This window comes from Biomphalaria glabrata, chromosome 16 (assembly GCF_947242115.1).
Source record: "Biomphalaria glabrata chromosome 16, xgBioGlab47.1, whole genome shotgun sequence".
NCBI classification, from domain to species: Eukaryota; Metazoa; Mollusca; class Gastropoda; family Planorbidae; genus Biomphalaria; species Biomphalaria glabrata.
In genome coordinates, this window is record NC_074726.1 from 18,712,369 (window position 1) to 18,731,361 (window position 18,993).

General features: G+C 34.2%; 1 protein-coding gene across 5 annotated transcripts in view; it reads right to left on the minus strand.

Annotated features, from left to right (window-relative positions):
* The window catches only part of LOC106078612 (alpha-1,6-mannosylglycoprotein 6-beta-N-acetylglucosaminyltransferase A-like), a 40,674-nt gene extending 23,432 nt beyond the window's left edge, over positions 1–17,242 (minus strand). The window contains exon 1 of one of the 5 annotated variants that reach the window (XM_013239539.2): positions 16,975–17,242. Coding sequence is in view for 3 of the 5 variants with exons in the window: in XM_013239537.2 (XP_013094991.2) it covers positions 7,305–7,485 (181 nt within the window). In the remaining 2 variants the exon portion in view is untranslated. Of the gene's footprint in view, positions 1–346; positions 408–5,207; positions 5,405–7,304; positions 7,611–15,464; positions 15,883–16,974 lie in introns of those variants that run through there. The other 4 variants (XM_013239540.2, XM_013239537.2, XM_013239538.2 and 1 more) reach the window with 4 other exon arrangements.
* Between the last annotated feature and the right edge of the window lie 1,751 nt (positions 17,243–18,993).

Here is an 18,993-nt window from a genome sequence, read left to right on the forward strand (position 1 = left end):
TGGCGAAACACTAAAAAATTCCAGTTTGTTCAATACTCATAAAATGAAGGGGAATACTTATGTGTAGTTAGGACTAATAGTGTAATAGACTTATGCATAGTTAGGACAATAGGAATATTAGACTTATTTGTAGTTAGGACTATTAGACTTATGTTTAGTTAGGACTATTAGACTTATGTTTAGTTAGGACTATTAGACTTATGTTTAGTCAGGACTATTAAGACTTATGTTTAGCTAGGACTATATGTACATCTAAATCTATTAATGAATTATGGACATGGTTATTTATCTATGTTTATGAGTAATTCGACAAAGAATGCAGGCTAATGAATGCATACAAACTCACAAATCCTATGACTCTGATTGTGCTTAGCTAGTGTCTTTGTTGACATAAGGAAATGGGTGAGAGAGAGACCTACTTTTAAAACCATTTGTCGCCCCCCCCCAAGTGCCACCAACAACTGTGTCCAACTGAGCAATGTGCAAGGTCAACTAGAACTGATAAGGTAACAATACACTGTCAAATCTCTGATAAGAATTTCACAGATAGCCCCCTCCCCAAAACACACACCACTCTTACCTATCACCCTCCCATTTGGGCATAAGCCATATTAACTCTTTCTCTCCGTAATTATTTTAATTTAATGAGTTCAAATCAGCGTTGGTATCGTACATTAGGAGAGAAAGAGTTAACTACATGTTGGCATACCAAACGTATATGATCCTGTTTTTTTCCCCCTGATGGCCCGTAAATTAAATACTAATGTTTATTTTAGTCATTGAACAATGACTCTAAAGAGCTGCGGCGTGAAATACATCAGAATAATTGTTCAATGCAGTACTTAAAAAACTAAAACATCGGCAATATACTTGTGGTAACTAAGAATACAGCAATCAGAAGGAGGAACCTCGATCAATATTTGGTGTTAAATTACTGGAGAATGTGTAAAAGGTCGAGAAATCTGAAATCGACTTATTTCAAGTTCTCAGCGGCACAGAAACCACCTTCCTCAAGAGATAGAGACTCGAAATGTTCTTGCGATGATCTAGAGACTCGAAATGTTCTTGCGATGATCTAGGACTCGAAATGTTCTTGCGATGATCTAGGACTCGAAATGTTCTAGCGATGATCTATTATGTGAGACAACACGTGTACACTTCAAAAACTCTTGATTCAAACTTTCTGAACCAAACTTTCTGAACTAGATGAGAGCATGTCTAGATCTACTCATTCAAGTTGTTTAGTACCTTTTATCTTCTGATGATGGATGATGAATTTACAATCCAAGTGCTACATGTTGTATTTCAATTGACAATCAAAATGCCACATGTATTTCCATTGACAATCTAAGTGCTATATGTATTTCCATTGTCTTTAACAAGTGTGTGAAAAGAAGAAACTTCAGGCCAGCAAGTACTTGTCTCCTGTTGATGTCCTATGTTGAGACAAGCTGCAATCCTGAAATCAAAACAGATTGAGCCAACACATCTTGATGAAGAGATTGAAGCCAGTGCAACATAACAATGTGAAGTGACAGTGCTACATAACAATGTGAAGTGACAGTATGCTTAACTGACAATACGTTTCAGGGAAGCAAAACAATAGTCTCAAAATAAAACTAAAAAAAACAAACGTTTAAGGAGTGACCTGGAAAGAATTGAAACACGTCAATTGATACAGAGACACGTTTAAGTCAATCAGGTTGTTATGAGACACGTTTAAGTCAATCAGGTTGTTATGAGACACATTTAAGTCAATCAGGTTGTTATGAGACACATTTAAGTCAATCAGGTTGTTATGAGACAAGTTTAAGTCAATCAGGTTGTTATGAGACACGTTTAAGTCAATCAGGTTGTTATGAGACACGTTTAAGTCAATCAGGTTGTTATGAGACACGTTTAAGTCAATCAGGTTGTTATAGTTAAATCTCATAAAAGTAAGAAAAAAAAAGTTTAATAAATCAATGTCATGAATCAAAATATTTTAATGCAATGCGTAGCACCCGAAACTTCGAGAAATGTGAACAATTGAATTATGAAATGACAGCTAATAGATTTAGTGTTGAAATGTGAACAATTGAATAATGAAATGACAGCTAATAGATTTAGTGTTGAATCCATTTTATGATATGACAGATATTGATTGAAACCGTCATTTAAATCATAAGAACAGCTGCTGACCGGGGAAAATGGAGGGATTTGGTTACGCGAACTGTCACAGCACCCCTATGATGACAATGTACAAGATATCCTCCATTCCTAGTTTATTAAATACTCTCAATTCTATAGGTAACAAAAATGATATCATCCTAAGAACATGATCTAGATGCCCTAATTATTTGATGCGCCCCAGGTAGAAAGGAAAGTTTGTTAAGCTCCCGATTGTAAAGAAAAACAAACTCAAACACTATTGGCGCTGTTCACTGTTTCCGTGACATTTTAACAAGCTCTCGTATGAAAGAGATTGCATTGTGTTGTACTTCTAAGGAAATGTTTTCCCACTGCTGAGCCCCCATTCATCAAGGCGAAATGGTCACGCTGACCCTTTCTTATGTAGGTCAATGGCCAGACGCTGTACATACACTTTCTAGGCTTGTAAGAAACCGAAACATTTATTATCCTCCAGACACGATTAAGACATAGCAAGCAGGATTAGAGACAGCAAAGTAGTTAGCACAACATGTATAGGCCTAGAGAGAGAGATTTTACTCCTTCATAAACAACCTTTCGGTCACGATTTGAACATCAGAGAGAAGATACGAGACCCCAATCCCTCTTTTGTTCCCATAAGCAATTAAATCATTGATGTTCACTTCACATGTAATGTTTAAGTAAAACTGTGGTAGGAACTAATTTGAATCCATATTCCAGTTGACAGTGTATGTTTCATTTGCTCTCATTTGTGATGTGTACTGCACAATTGTAAGACAAATTTCATCCAGGTTAATAAAGACCTACACACCTATTCTACATTAGTGCCCCCCCTTCCCCAACTGGCCTCACAAATGACCCTGAGATTGGACCATAGCGCTCTGAGCATGCTAAGCATGAAAGTAGCACTATATAAAAGCTTTTTTTTTTCCCATTAACATAACAGAGGCAACCAGCAGCTAAAGCCTGCATGTAATACTAAACCCTTTACCTATTATATCTAGGCGTGTTTCTCCTCTAAATGATTGTACCGACATTTTAAGACGCTACTGACTTATTAAGACATGTTTGGTTAGTGAAGTGTAACGACTCGGTGAAAAGATCATTCTACCGAGATATGTTTATTTAGACGAAATGTACAGTTTAAACAAAGACAGTTATCTTGTTGCAGCATTTCAAAGAAAAATGATAATAATCAACACTAAGGAAATAGATATTTTACAGCAATATCATCTGATCCTGATCATTGTGATCTGTACTTTAGCACAATTCTTGGTTCTGGACCAATAGTAAAGAAAAACAAATGCAAAACAAGAAAAACAAGAAGAATTTATACGACGTGTAATGTATTCATTAGTTGGGATCAGTCATGTAATTAAATTTGTAATAAATCTGTATGATTAGAATTACTTTTACCAATTGTTTTTGTTTAGCGCTATTTCATGCTTTTAGTTTTCTCAATACGCTATCATCCTATCACTTAACTGGACTAGTTAGGAAAATGGGGGGGGGGGGGGGGGGAGAGGGAGAAAGGGCTATCCTCAAGCCGTCAAGCTAACCACTCTGCTAATGAGGTTCTATGAATATAGAAGATTGTTTGGTTATGTATTGTTTGTTTCAAAATCACTTTTAAGCGGCAACCTATAAAGGGGACTAATACAGCTTATACCATCACTTCCGTCAAGTGCTATTTCTTTCTCTGGACGAGATACCAAACAAAATAATTAATTACCAATAGTTAATTAACTTATTGGTAATTTTTTTTTATTCTTGTGTTGTCGGGTAAAAGAAATAATTGTGAAAATTTTCAGCTTGTTCCGCGATTGGGTGTGGTAGAAATAACGTGTACAAACTTTTAACCACACAGACAGTGGGTTGATACACATTTTTTTTTTTTTTTTTTTTAAAAACATAAATAGATAAAATAAGAAGCAAGGGCTAAAGGCTTAGCATGGTGTGCTTTGTCCATGAACTATACAGATGGGTTAGTCACGTGACGATAGTATCACTCATTTTAGTACAGAGAGAGAGAGAGAGATGGGAGAGGTCTTTCCAGGGTAACCCGTAACCCAAGACCTGGGAATGTTTCAAAACAATATAAATATAGAGAAAGTATAACGTTCATTTTCATTTCGTAACACGGAGGTTTGTATGATAAGTAGTTTAGTAGCTGACAGTTCACGATGGTATCAACTCAAACAAAGGACAGGCTATCGTTCTACCACATAAACCGTTTGCCAATGAATCGTTAGCGAAGTCTTTTTTTTAAGTATTTGCAGTCAACTCAAGTAAAAACTGTTTAGAAGCAGCAACGAAATGTAAATGCCAGATTGTCATTTGTGTTGAATTCTTTATTTTTCCATTCAACAAAAATAAACGAAGTACTAAATAAATTGATAAGACAGTTCAACACTGAGATGAACTAAACATTTACCCAATTTTTTTTTTCCTGAGTAAAAAGAAAAATGCCAAGTTTATGAGTCAACGATGGTTTTTCTCCAGGGACCGATGTAATTATAGGACTATATTTTAATGGAAATAAACGTATATTCATCCGATTTTGTTTCTGTATTTGGTGTCTTATTAGAAAGAAAATGCTGGAAGCATGTCTTAGGTATTTTCACCGCTGGTAAATAATGAATTGCGTGAACAAATTTCTATTGAATGCATTCATGGATAGAAAAGCAGAGTGAATTATTATAAATTTGTTTTGTATATTTAGTTAGCCTTCTTCTATTCATGTACTAAAAAGCAGTGTGAGTACATGTTTAATTATCCCCATACATTAATGCACCAAATAGCAGTGTGAGTACATGTTTAATTATCCCCATACATTAATGCACCAAATAGCAGTGTGAGTACATGTTTAATTATCCCCATACATTAATGCACCAAATAGCAGTGTGAGTACATGTTTAATTATCCCCATACATTAATGCACCAAATAGCAGTGTGAGTACATTTTTGGTTAGCCTCTTAACGTTCGTGATTCTACTAGTATTTAGACTGACCACGACTTGATTACTAAAACATAAAAATATTTCAGACAATCATACGTTCAATGCAGTAACACTCCATTAGGCTTGACAATGAGATCCTTCAGCACAATGATATCTCGCGGGTAATAGTGTAGGAGACGTAGGGTGTCCCTTGAACTCAACAAGCCTGGCCTAGATTGTCAGCTGATTGTATACACGCTCATTGATAAACTAAATGTGTGACAAAGTCTGTGGGGTAGGAAGTACATGGGACTAGCACGTTGTAACCAACACACACATAGTGCACGACTAGGGTCTTGATTTAATTTTTAAAACACTTGGATTTACTTTGATAGAGATATTGATCTAAATATAGCCTTTTACTTTTAGTAGACTTTGACAAAGAATGTCATAGGCTGTTTAAATAGCTTTTTTTTTTTTTTTGACTATTATAGGAAGTAAACAAAAGAAAAAATAAACTTGAAATGTATATAAGTATTTTGCTTTCCTTTTCTAGAAGTAACAGCTGGTTGAAAATATTGTCAGAAAGCGGAAGTTTAATTTCTTATATTAGGGATTTTACACTGATACAAACACACACACGCAATGAAATCCCCTCGCAGGGGGAGGGGGTGGAATTTAGTGACTTTTTTTTTTTTTTTTTTTTTAAGCTTTGATTTTGTTTATTTTAGGTGAAATTTTAATGTTAAACCATCTCTTGCCTCAATACAGCGAATGGAGTTTTAAGGTTCCCTTCTTCTATAAAGCAAAAAATAAAGCAAACGACAGTCACCAAATTACATAAGCGTAGCCAGGGGGGGGAGTGGAGTTTAAAACCCCCTCCAATTTTTTTTAAAGATAAAACCCCTTTTCAATATAAGACTAAAGCATCTAATACAACAGACACCTCATTCTATGAGCGTAGCCAACAGGGGTTTTGAGTTAAAACAAACAAACCTCCAGACAGAGGGCTTTAAGTTACCCTCGCCCTAAGGGTTTTGAGTTTTACCCCACCCTTTTTTTTTCCAGCGGGATTTGAAGCTACGGGCCACACCTTAAATATAAAATTAAAGCAAACAACAGTCACAAAATTCTATGAGCGTAGCAAAGGGGGAGGGGTTGAGATTAACCCACTCCTGCAGAGGGCTTTAAGTTTTAAGCCCCCTCCAGATGGTTTTGAGTTTAAAACCCCCTACAGAGAGTTTTGATGTTAAAAAAAAACTCTTCAATATAATAATAATTGCCTCATCATCATCATCAAACTCCATTTTAGTGAGGGCTTGAGAGGCTCAAATCCTCTCTTGTAAAAGCCCTGGGCAGAAACCTTGCTGTATTGCGTAGAGCATACACCATCGAGAATTTTTGGTTTCCCAGACCTGTCGAGACGGAGATCAGCAAGTCTGGGGCAATGATCGCCTCGAGCCTTCGCAAAGTATTTAAAGTGATAATTGGCTCGGGCAGACCAATACCACTTTTTAAACTAAATGCAGTCCACAGTTGCACAGAAGTCTGAGACGGCTGTGAACAACAGTTATAGGTTTTATATCGGAGTTTCCGTCTCCTGGGCTGGCTGCCGACCAAAGCTAGTCTGCCCATTGGCTTAATTGCAGTTTTATGTTTAGATCCAGGTCAAGACTCCGAAACGTGACGTAGAAGGTAAATGGCAAATATGGCGCTAATATATGTGAATAGAGATTTAGTTCAAGACAATCCACAACGACAATTTGTGTAAACTAATTAAAACTATATGATTCAATATAATTCTAATGCAAACTACGGTCATCAAATTCTAAGTAGCTAAGGAAGTTTTAAGTCTGTTAAGAAAAAAAAAAACAACTCCGGTGATTTTTTAGTTTAACCCCCCCCCCCCCCAAACAGATGGTTTTGATGATGAAACTTTCCTTTCCGATATAAAATCTAAAGGAAACCACAGTCACCAAATTCCATGAGCGTAGCCAAGAGGGGTTATAAATTTCTACCAGCCGATGGGCTCCATTCATTAATAAAGTGCAGTAAACAGGGTTTCTAGACCAATGTCAATATGAAATTCCAGGAGTTTTCCAGGGCATTTTCAGGAGAAATTTGTAAATTCCTGGACATAATATTCGCGCCAAAATATTATATAACAATAGTCAAAGTTAATGTATTTTAGGTTTAATAATTAAATTAAATTACCATGCTCATGGGTATACATTCCTGCCATCACTGTCCAGAGTTTAGAAAATTCAGTGCTCACAAGCTGGCTAAAGAAAGTATTCAGTCTATCAGAGGTGACACTGAAGAACTGGGAGGCAGAACTTGTGGTTAAAATGGAATTGTCATTGTGTACATTCAGATTTAATGCTATCACAGTCATCTGCACTGATACGGTCAAGCAGAATCAAGATGCTCAAAGTGGCATATAAATCATTTAAGGAGCTATCAAAATCTTGCAAAGGGTACCTATTTGGGCTTTTGCCATTTTCAACTGTGGAAAATAGCATTCTTCAATGGAGATTTTTCAACGAGTTTGAGAACCTCTGTCAGTTCTGCTTTTCATCTAGAATTTAAAAGATCGCTAACTTTAGTTTTGATTTAGAAGATTTTTGGTGTCTGTCAAATCTACACTAAGCAGTGTTGCAACATAAGTACATGCTTTGAAAACAGCTGGTGTCATACATCTTTGCGACAATGACTGAAGCATGCTAAAGAGGTCTTGGGTCATAATGCATTAAAGGGCAACCAACAATAGTGCATCTGATTGATATTTTTTAGAAAAGGTTGCAAAACCTTTGCAATTGAGATGAATCTTTCAATTCTGGAAAACAGCCGTTGAGGTGCTCAAAAGACTTTGATTGCCTTCTTAGCAGTAATTTAAGACTGTATGAATTTGTACTGGCATAGCTGTGGGTGTAGGACAAGTAACAGTCACTGTGACTGTGGCAGCCTTATTTTGACAATGACGGTAACCATCTAATTTAACAGACTCTCGCTTGTGCTTATCGGATTTCGAATGCGATTCACGTGCTGCTTCACGAATGTTTGAAACGATAATTTTTTTTATAATGACAACTAAAAGCTTTAGTGTCACTGACGGACGATTTCTGAAGCCAAGATTTCTAGATCTAGAAATCTAGATAGATCTAGATTATATCTTTTTCAAGCCACAGTTTTGCACAGTGCATTAAACGACGTCTCGAATTTAGGCATTTTAATACAAACTTGGTTATAGATTATTATAGAATAGTGAATAGATCTAGATCTAAATCTAGTATTCAAGAACAGTCCAATGATCGAACAGTCAAGTCTTAAGGATATTTAAGATTCTTGTATAAGACTAGATTCTAGATCTAGCTTAGATTGAACACAGTGCCACACACAATAAGAAACTAAGATTACATCTAGTCTAGATCTATATCTAGACTAGACCTATTTATCAAATTCAAATTGCCAGTGTACAGATGAAATATGATCTAATAATGTAGCCCGATGAAAATATAAGGGCACAAAATGAAACAGAAAAAAAATTAAGTCTAAAAAGATATGTAATGTAGTTCTAATTTGGATGTGTTCATTGAGAAATCGATCTGATAACGATACTAGATCTATATACTCTATATGTAGATATCGATCAGATCTATATTGTCAAGGAACAGTAATCACATTCTGCGCAAACACGGAAACGCTAATTTCGCATTTATTTCCGCCACGACGGCCCATCCGCGGCAATGGTGCCGAATTTTTTAAAAATTTTTGGGGGGCCGTTTTTTTTTTTTTTCGATCAACAAAATTCCAGGACATTCAAAGAGATATTTTAAAATTTCCAGATTTCCATGACTTTTTGGTTTTTTTTTGAAATTCCAGGACATTGGTTTTGAACCAATTTTTTTTAAAGCAGGATAATAATAATAACAATAATAATCTTTATTATCATTAAGGAAATGTGTCTTACAATTTGTGCATTACACCAAACAAAAAACAACAACAAAAAAAACATTATTACTATAGAAAACCAAAATATACATTCACACCATACTCACTCATAATTTACATGCGAAAAGTTTACATCAGATAGTTTCTATTTAATGATTTGATTGCCAGTGGAACAAAAGAGTTTTTGTGTCTGTTTGTCTTTGCTATCGGTGTCTTGTATCTCTTTTGTGATGGTAAAATCACAAAATCCTGACCCCCAAAAAGTGATTTTTTTTTTAATTTCTAGAATCTTTTTTATGAATGTTTTTCTCAAACAGCTGCCCAAATGGAATTTTGTTTTTTTGCCAATAACTTTACCAGCTGCATTTTGGATTCTGTGAAGTTTATTTTTAATGTTCAGAATGCCATACAGACAGTGATATTAAAACTTAAAATATTGCAGATGTGAGCGTGATGAAACATAGCCAAGGCCTTTTCCCTAACATTAAACGAGGACAGTTTTCTTATTAATCGTAATCTTTGCTGCCTTTTTTGTCTAAGTATTTGCAGTACAATTTAATTTATTGTCTAAGATAGTATTTCAATGGTCTCTCAGACTACAGAAACAATATCATTTTCTTTCTTTTCCCTACGAAAATACATCATCATTTCTTTGGTGTTGTTGTTTTTTTTACATTTAATAATAAAAAAAAATATCTTTACAGTATTTTTCAATGTGTTCTATTTCTCTGAAATACTCGTTTAAGTCGGAACTTTCTGAGAGCAGGGCAAGAAGAGCCGCGTCATCAGCGAAATTGTGAAGGAGTAAAAAGGACTATCGAATTGAAATGTACAACAGTGTACAAAATAAACCACAATGGCGATGTCACAGTCCCATGTATTATATTGGACTAATCTTCAACGCCTCCATTTTTTTTTTTCAATAAGTAAATGGAGTTGTTTGGTATTTTTGTTTTAAAGACCGAAAAAAAAGGTGCCCTGGCTGGGAAGGGCGGGGTGTCTACAGTCTTTCCACTAACTCCAAGAAGAACCTGTTCTAGGGTACAATAAACGTCTTCCGATAGAATAAAGGTTGGAATGTAATAAAGATTAATTACGTACACACACAATTATAAATAGGCTAAATAAATATATAAATATGGATGGCAAAAAATCCCCCCCCCAAAAAAAAAACAACAACACCTGACTACGCCCATAGTTTCGATTTTTTAATTTTTTTTTTTTTGGATTCCATGTAACAAACAGCAATGGCACCAAGACCTTTAATGCCTGTTTTTTTCTATGTCGTTCTATGACTTGGCTTCCATACACAGACATTGGACCAAACGTAAAAGAGAGACCTAAACAGCTAAGCTTATAAATGTTTTAAAGAACTGAAATGATTGCGTTTGTAAGTTGAAAGATGTTGGATTGACAACCAGTGTTAAAGTGTAAGGGCCTATATAGCCTGAAATAGGAATGTCTCCAGTTGATGAGTTTTGTTATGTTTCCATGAGTCTATATACAGTCTAGTGAAATGTTACCAGTAAGCATAAATAAGAAATTCTCTAGTAGCATTTAGAAATACAGTGTATTTGTTATGAATAGTTGTTTTGCTTTTCAACTAAGTGTTTATATTTCAGTGAAACAGTACTACTCGACATGTTTGTCCTTGCATGTAGGCCTGTACCCTAAATTTGTGTCATCATGTCTTTTCCTGTGCTGGATATTACGCTCTATCCGACTAACTCAATAATGAACATGATTTTCATCTGAGATTACGCCCACAAAACTTTCCCGCCCATATTAATGGAGTACAGAGACATGGATAGGCAATGAAACTGTCATGGTTGATGAATGCAGGATTGAATACTTTTGTAATTGAAGATTTTATTTAGTTAAACACATTTGGAATGTTAGGTAACAGGCAGTGACTTGAATTTTAAAATCTACTTCAATCTAGATTATATATATATATATATATATATATATATATATATATATATATATATATATATATATATATATATATATATATATATATATATATATATATATATATATATATATATATGTATATATATATGTATGTATGTATGGTATGGTATGGTATGGTATGGTATGGTATGTATGTATGTATGTATGTATGTATGTATGTATGTATGTATGTATGTATGTATGTATGTATGTATGTATGTATGTATGTATGTATGTATATGGGAAAAAACGCTAATTACTGCCATTTGTCTGAAAAATGCCAGGTTTAGATCCCTTTCTGCTATATAAAACAAAAATTAAGTAATTAGTACTAAATGATTAACTAATTGGTTAATTTTTTTATTGATTCGTGTATTGTCATCGACTATGAATAATTATGCAAAATTTCAACTTGATCCGAGACTGGGAAGTGGGAGAAAAAAACGTGTGAAATAAAGGGATTAAATCCATACAGACATAAATCTTATTAAGTAGCATTTATTCTCTTTATTTCGACATCAAACAAAATAATTAAATAATAACAATTAATTAACTAATTGGTTAAATATTTTATTGATCCATGTCTTGTCAGGTTCAATGAATTAAGTGTGTATAGTTGTAACTTGATCCAAGAATGGGAAATGGGTGAAAAAAACATGTTAAAACTTTTTACCAGACAGACAAACAGAGTTAATATAAACTTTATATTTAAATAAGTTCATTCCTGAGAATGCTCGAGTGCCTTCCATTACAATTATATGAATAAATCTGGTCCTGACAAGCCACTAAAGCTGATGCCCCATAGTTCTCCTAGTCCAAAACCTTATCAAATCCGCCACACGAAACAGATGAACCTCATCAAGATCAAACCAACACTATTGTGAAGCCGATAATACTCTATGGGAACCACCGACACCATCTTGAATTAATTAATTAATGCCTGCTTCGGGAAGATTCTTATGGTCCGCTGGCCATACATGATCGCCAATGAGGAACTGTGACAAAGAACTAAGCAATGGCCTATTGAAGAAGATATCCTTCTGAGAAGCTGATGATGGATAGGTCACACTTAGATGGGCCACACTTTTCTCAAAACTGCACCAAACTTCACAAGACTTTACCTGGAACCTCCAGGAAAGAGGAAGCGGGGGGGGGGGGGGAGTACAGAAATAGATGATATCGAGATTTGAATGCAGATGCCATGCAGATGGGCAAGATGTGGGGACAGTTGAAGATAATCGCCTGGAGGTACCTGGTGCTCCGAACAGGACCACATGCAGAGAAATAAGATGAGAACTGGCAAAATCGCATACAATCCAGGTCATAAGGTTCTACAAATGTTAAAGTTGAACAGTCTATTTTCCAAGGCCAACTAAGATGGGCACAAGGCCAACTATGATGGGCACAAGGCCAACTAAGATGGGCAAAGGCCAACTAAGATGGGCACAAGGCCAACTAAGATGGGCACAAGGCCAACTAAGATGGGCAAAGGCCAACTAAGATGGGTTCAAGGCCAACTAAGATGGGCACAAGGTCAACTAAGATGGGCACAAGGCAAACTGTCCTCATCTGTTTTACAAGTTTCAGACGTTCTTTGAGATGTGTAAGTCCTAGCACAAGTCTCCTGCTGGACTGCAGGGAGAGTCGCTAACAGTCCTAAGCTTACAACCTGTCAGCCATCCATTTTGTTAATAAACCTATTTTCAAACTACACAGAGCTATATAACGGAGAAAGCTGGATAATCACCATAGACGTAGTTAATAAAGATACACTCAACTTTCCATCAAAGAATGTGAAATCAACGAATTAAACTGTGTGGGGGGGGGGGGGGGGGGGAAATCTCAAATAGGTCAAAGCTGTGAGCGTTACTTTTTAAGCTTGGAACAAATTGTTTTTTTAAAAAAAATGAAATCTCTCCACATATTAATGTCCAGTCTTCAAGAGATACCTAACTATTATAAGTAAAAGTTGTTGGCCATTTTGTTGCCTATTTACACGACTTCCTCATCAAGCAGTGCCTATAAAAACTAATTTGAATACAAGTTTAAACCTTATAATATCTAGTAGGCCTGGTAAAAATGTAAAATGAGTTTAACCAAGACTTTATAATTAGCTGATAAAAGAAGGAATTATTTGTGTAAAGAATACATTGCTCATTTAGTTGACAACTGAATCACCTGCATGGATAGTTCATGGTGGTTATAATTAACAGGTATCCATTTAAGTCCTCCCCCCCCCCCCAATTTATTACATTATTTTAAATATATCCAATATCCACCACCAATAACATTATATTTAATATGTTTAAATATGTTTTTAATATTTTATATGAGAGTTGGCAGTGTATCATTGGTACATATCAGTACAGATCACAAGGTGCAGAATATTTTATTGTCATAATGATTCAAAACATCAACAAATGTAAGACTGATTCATATTCATAATTGCAACATTGATTCCTATGACACATAAGGAAAAGAAATCCAACAGAAATATTTATTTAGAGTGTCTTAGCATGCATTTTTCCATTCTGGCAAAAAAATGGTCAATATCTATCAATAAATCCAGTGTCAAAGATAAAACAAATAAGGAGTAGATGGTGTTAAACTCTCCCTTTAATGATAGCCCTGGTCAGTGTCTTTTACTCTAATAAACACAAATCTGATTGTTGTACTTTTATCTACATGAAAATTAATTACTAGCTTACTGAGCTATGAAATATAGTTATATACTCATGGTTTGTGCATCAAAAGGTCACTTGTGTAGTTGTGTGTTCTTTAGTCCAGCCTCCTAATTGAAATTTATTTCCAAGTAAGCAAAATATTAACAGGTTACCCATGTAGAGGTGTGGCTTGAAGTCCAGCCCCCTACACTAATTAAGATTGACCTCTAAGTAAACAAATTCAGTTCTCTCTATACAGTGTCAACATGTTGATATTATGTCCACCCCCAATTGACTTAATGTGGTCACCTATCTATTTACTCAATCTGAACCAGTGATGCCCAACCTAATTCAATCTGTGGGCCATTTTAATTTCCAACACTCGTGTCGCGGGCCATATGATCAAAAAGGTAATAAAAAAAAAAAAACTTGAAATTGACCTGACACTATTTTATTAGAAACCCGTGGGTTTAGTACTAACATTGATAAATTGGGATATTTGAAATTTATCTTTTATCCATGTGTCAGAAAATGTCTTTATTTCTCTACTTAAATTGTGAGCAACCTAGTAGATAGCCTCACCACTAATTTCCTTGTCTCTTTTTGGTAAATATTCCCATTGATCCTACAATCTCTAGGCCTCTAGGCATAGTTTAACAATCTTTAATTCACAGCTCAATCCAAAAATGCTGTCATATTTGTTCAATGGTTCTGGTAGATTCTTAATTAACTTTTCATAGAGGCATAAATGTTAAAGCTTGTGGTACCAATCCATCAGAGATTGGTGTCATAATGTAGGTAAAGATACATTTTTCAACCTTTTATTTTATAAAGGAGGTGGGGAGATTTGACACACTTTTTTGTACAAGATATATCCTTACAGCTAGACAGAGAGATACACTCTCACAGGTAGTCAGACATCTCATCATCATCATGTCGTTAAAATGTTTCAATGTCAAGACTAACAAAGTAAACAAACATTCCAACCACTGATGCTATGAATGTAATGTGCATTTTGTTAGAATACATATTTAGTACATTTAAGAAAGTCATCAGAGTGGTAATCTCACAACCAAAAGGGTAGATATAGAATAAGACAAGAAGTATGACAAGTTTAGAGATGCTAAGAGTAGTTACAATATGGACTCTTAGTGTAGAGGACTCCATGACAATTTTCCTTGAAAATAATTGTTTAAAGTTGATTAAAGTATTATCAATTTATTTGAAGGGCATCAGAGAGAGACTAGCAGATTTGCGAAGTCACATGATATAGAATAGCAACAATTTATAATAATAAGTTTCATTTCTGAACTATAAAATTTACATACTATATGTTATTTTTGTAATAAAAGATGTTTTGTGCATATTCTTATATTTCTAAGAACATTATTTTGTTTTAAATATAAACTTTCATACATTCCATAACATACACAAGTGGAACCATGTCCATTTTATATATTAAATGTAGGTACTACTGTGTACTTTTTACTCTCCGGCCAACTATCCTGCAGTGAATATGACCACATAGTGAAAAAAGGCTGGATATTTGGACAGAGCCGAAGCTATTTGGTGCATCCTTATTTTAGATAGATCTATAATCCAGATTTAGATCTCTAGATTTGAAGAGAATAATTATTACTATTGGTGTGAATAGCCTACATACAGAAATCTCAAGATCTAGAATTTAGAATAGACATATATATATACAGTGCTTTTTTTTTTTGTGACGGTACGCACAGGTACTATGTCAAAGTGGGGGAAAATATATATATATATATACATACATACTCCTGCTTAGACTTACCAGAGTCTAGTTCTCCTAGAGTTAAACTAACAGACTATTCTTATTCTTCATATTGCCTTTATTAATCTATTCCAGAATCTAGATCTCTAAATTATTAAGATGTCTAGAGTAGAGATTACACTAGCTAGTAGAGCTGCTGCCTTGTCGTGTGGTATGTTAGCTGGACAGTTTTTCTGATGTCTTGATGTTCCCGGGTTCATACCCTGCCCCCTGATTTCCCCCAAAGGGTTAGGGTTAAAAGGTTGTTTGTTTCTAAAATGTTTTACATGTTTCTGATATTCCTTCAGAATTGAAGATATTACTTCCTAGTACAAACGAATGGCTGCCTTGTCATGTGGTTTGTGTATTGGACTGTCATTGGGACTTATCGATGGTCATAAGTTCAAACCTTGCCCCCTCCCATCCCTGTCATCCTGTGGGAGGTTTGGACTCTAGAGGAAGTATATTATCTTCATTCAGACATTTTATATATTTTATATCAATCATTTGCTGATCTAGATCTACTAATAACTAGATCTAAATATATATGTAAAATATCTAAAATATTTATGATCGAGAATCTAGATGGAAAATCTATCATGTAGAGTCTAGATTTAGAAAGAAATCTAGTCACTAGTGTAAATCTCTAAAATAATGACAAATAGTCTACTTAAAACTGCATTAAATTAGTAGTATACAGATTAGCAATTAGATTTAATAATTTAAAATACTTAAATACAATTAAATATTCTTCAAATTGAAAGCTCTGCAAGGCGTCAATATTTACAAAGTTTTAAGATATTATTATAAAAATCTTTATAACTTGATACTTAAATGATAATGTAGCTCACTAAGTCAACTGTGAGTCACTAATTAAAACTATCTCTATGTCAAGATTGACTAGATATGATAATTTAAATTTAGATAATAATCTAGACCTAGACTAGAGTCACTAATCTAGAATCTAATCTCTAGATAATAGATTATCATTATAATATTCTATCTAGAATCTAGATCAACATATATATAGATCTAGAATCTAATGATATAGATCATCTTGATTCATGAGTCATTCATAATGTCATTGACTGTTATTAGTGTTATTAGTTTAGTCTTAGTGTTATTCACTGTTTACGAATCAGTCGAATGGACTAGACTCACTAGACTAGATCTAGGACTAGAATCTAAGATGACTAAGAATGTCGAGCTAATCTAGATTCTACAATTCTAGATAGAATACTACAACTAGAGTCTAGAGACTAGAGTCTAGATCTATTCTAATTAATATTTTTAAAAGATCTAGAATCTAGATCTAGATTCTAGTAGTTATTAAGTTATTACAGTAGTAGACTCTATATGTATAGATCTAGGGCAATCTAGGGTCAGTCTATATCTATTATAATTATATAATTTAATAATAGATATAATTTAAATAATCTAGTCTACACTACAGTCTAAGACTCCTAAGAGGCTAAGACTACAGTAGTCTAGTTACTAGAGTACAGTTAAAATAAAATAAAGAAAAACTTACTGTACTGTAAATATTGTAGACTTTTAATGTAGACTAGATCTAGATTCTGGGTTAAGAAAATAAAGTGCCAAATGAATTAACTCAGAAATCTTTTATTTATAATTGATCTATTATTACACTCGACATGTTCTCGTTTAACATAGATCTAGATCTAGAACTAAGTCTGAGAGTAAAAATAATCATCTTTTTACGTCACTTCATTGTTTATTTCCTGACGAGATGGGAAGGCGTGTTGCTGATGGGGAAATCTTAAAAAGAGTGATTTCTAATGAATTGAATCGCTAGTAACTAGTTGAATCGGTATGAGTATGTGCAATGTCGTCCAGATCTAGACTCTAGAAAGCTATATTTCAAGGGTGTACTCATTACAAAAAGTACATATATATATTCTATAGGTCTAGATATAGACCTAGATACTCCTTATTATGCCTTATAACTTATAAACTAGATCTCATGGGCGTGGCTAGGATTTTTTTCGGGGGAGGGAGGCAGAGGGTTAGCTAGCAATGTGCGGGTGTTACGGGGCATAGAACTGGTAAAATGTACCATTTGCGGAACATTCTTCAAAGGGGGCTTTCGATTGGAAGTTTTACCGTTTAATTTCTGTTAGTTTATTGCGGGAATCTGATAAGCGTGTTAAGTCAATAATTTATTATCTGCAAGAACATCAAGTACACCCTTTTTATAGCTTATAACCTTAGATGAAGCGGAAGCTTATAATAGATAATAGTCTTTATAGACCTATTATTGAGATCTAGGTCTAAATCTTAAGTTAGGCCTATGTTGATAAGAGCATTAGGATTACTAACTCAAGAAAAAAAAAATCCAGACCCTCCCTGCCCAAAAAGTAAATAGACTGTGTGTCCAACTGATTTTAACAGCCTGGCCTGTCAGACGTAGGCCCTACTTTGGTAACTAGATCTAACTGCATGTATTATTCTGGATCTTTTCTTTTATGAAATTTTAAACTTAATTTTACTGTAAGATTTTCCGTTATATATAATATTATTTATAAAAAGTCAATATAGCCTAATAATTTGAAAAAAAAAAAAGTACCCTTCTTTTCTAAAGGTTTTAATTCAAGACAAAAATACAAACACACATATTGTGTGTCTTTGTAACCTTGTTTATTATATTTTATTGTGAAATAACGTTTAGGCCTTTGTAAGAAACATTTTCCTTATTACTGATTTTATTATGGAGAAAGTTTTCTACAGGACCCAGGAAACTACAGACCAGTATCACTTACCAGCATATAGGCCTACACATGTAAAATCCTAGAACACATAATATTTAACAACATCATAAACTACTTAGACAAACATAATGTCCTCACCCCATACCAACATGGCTTTAGGAAATATCGATCATGTGAAACACAACTAATAGGACTAATTGATGATTTTTCACAAGGTTTAGATAATAGTGAACAAATAGATGCTATCTTACTAGATTTTTCCAAGGCTTTTGACAAAGTTCACCATCATAGTTTGCTTAAAAAATTAAAATATTTCAGCATTAATGGTCCAATGCATCAGTGGATTAAAGATTTTCTGATAGGGAGAGAACAAACTGTAATAATAAATGGCTCTAAATCAACACTGATAACAGTAAACTCAGGTGTACCTCAAGGAACAGTCTTAGGTCCACTACTATTCTTAATTTACATAAATGATTTACCAAATTTGATTACTTCAGGAACAAAAGTTAGATTATTTGCAGACGATTGCATAATATATAGAACAATAAAAACAACACAAGACACAGATATTTTACAAAGAGAATTAGATGAATTACAGAAATGGGAATCAAATTGGAGCATGTCTTTCCACCCAGAAAAATGTCAGTTGTTAAGAGTAACAAAAAAACTAAAACAAATTAATTCCACTTATCTTATTCATGGTAAACCAGTAACACAGACTAAAAACGCAAAATACCTAAATGAAAAACTGTCATGGAATCCACATATTGATGAAACTATCAAAAAATCAAACAAAGCATTAGGGTTTATTAAAAGAA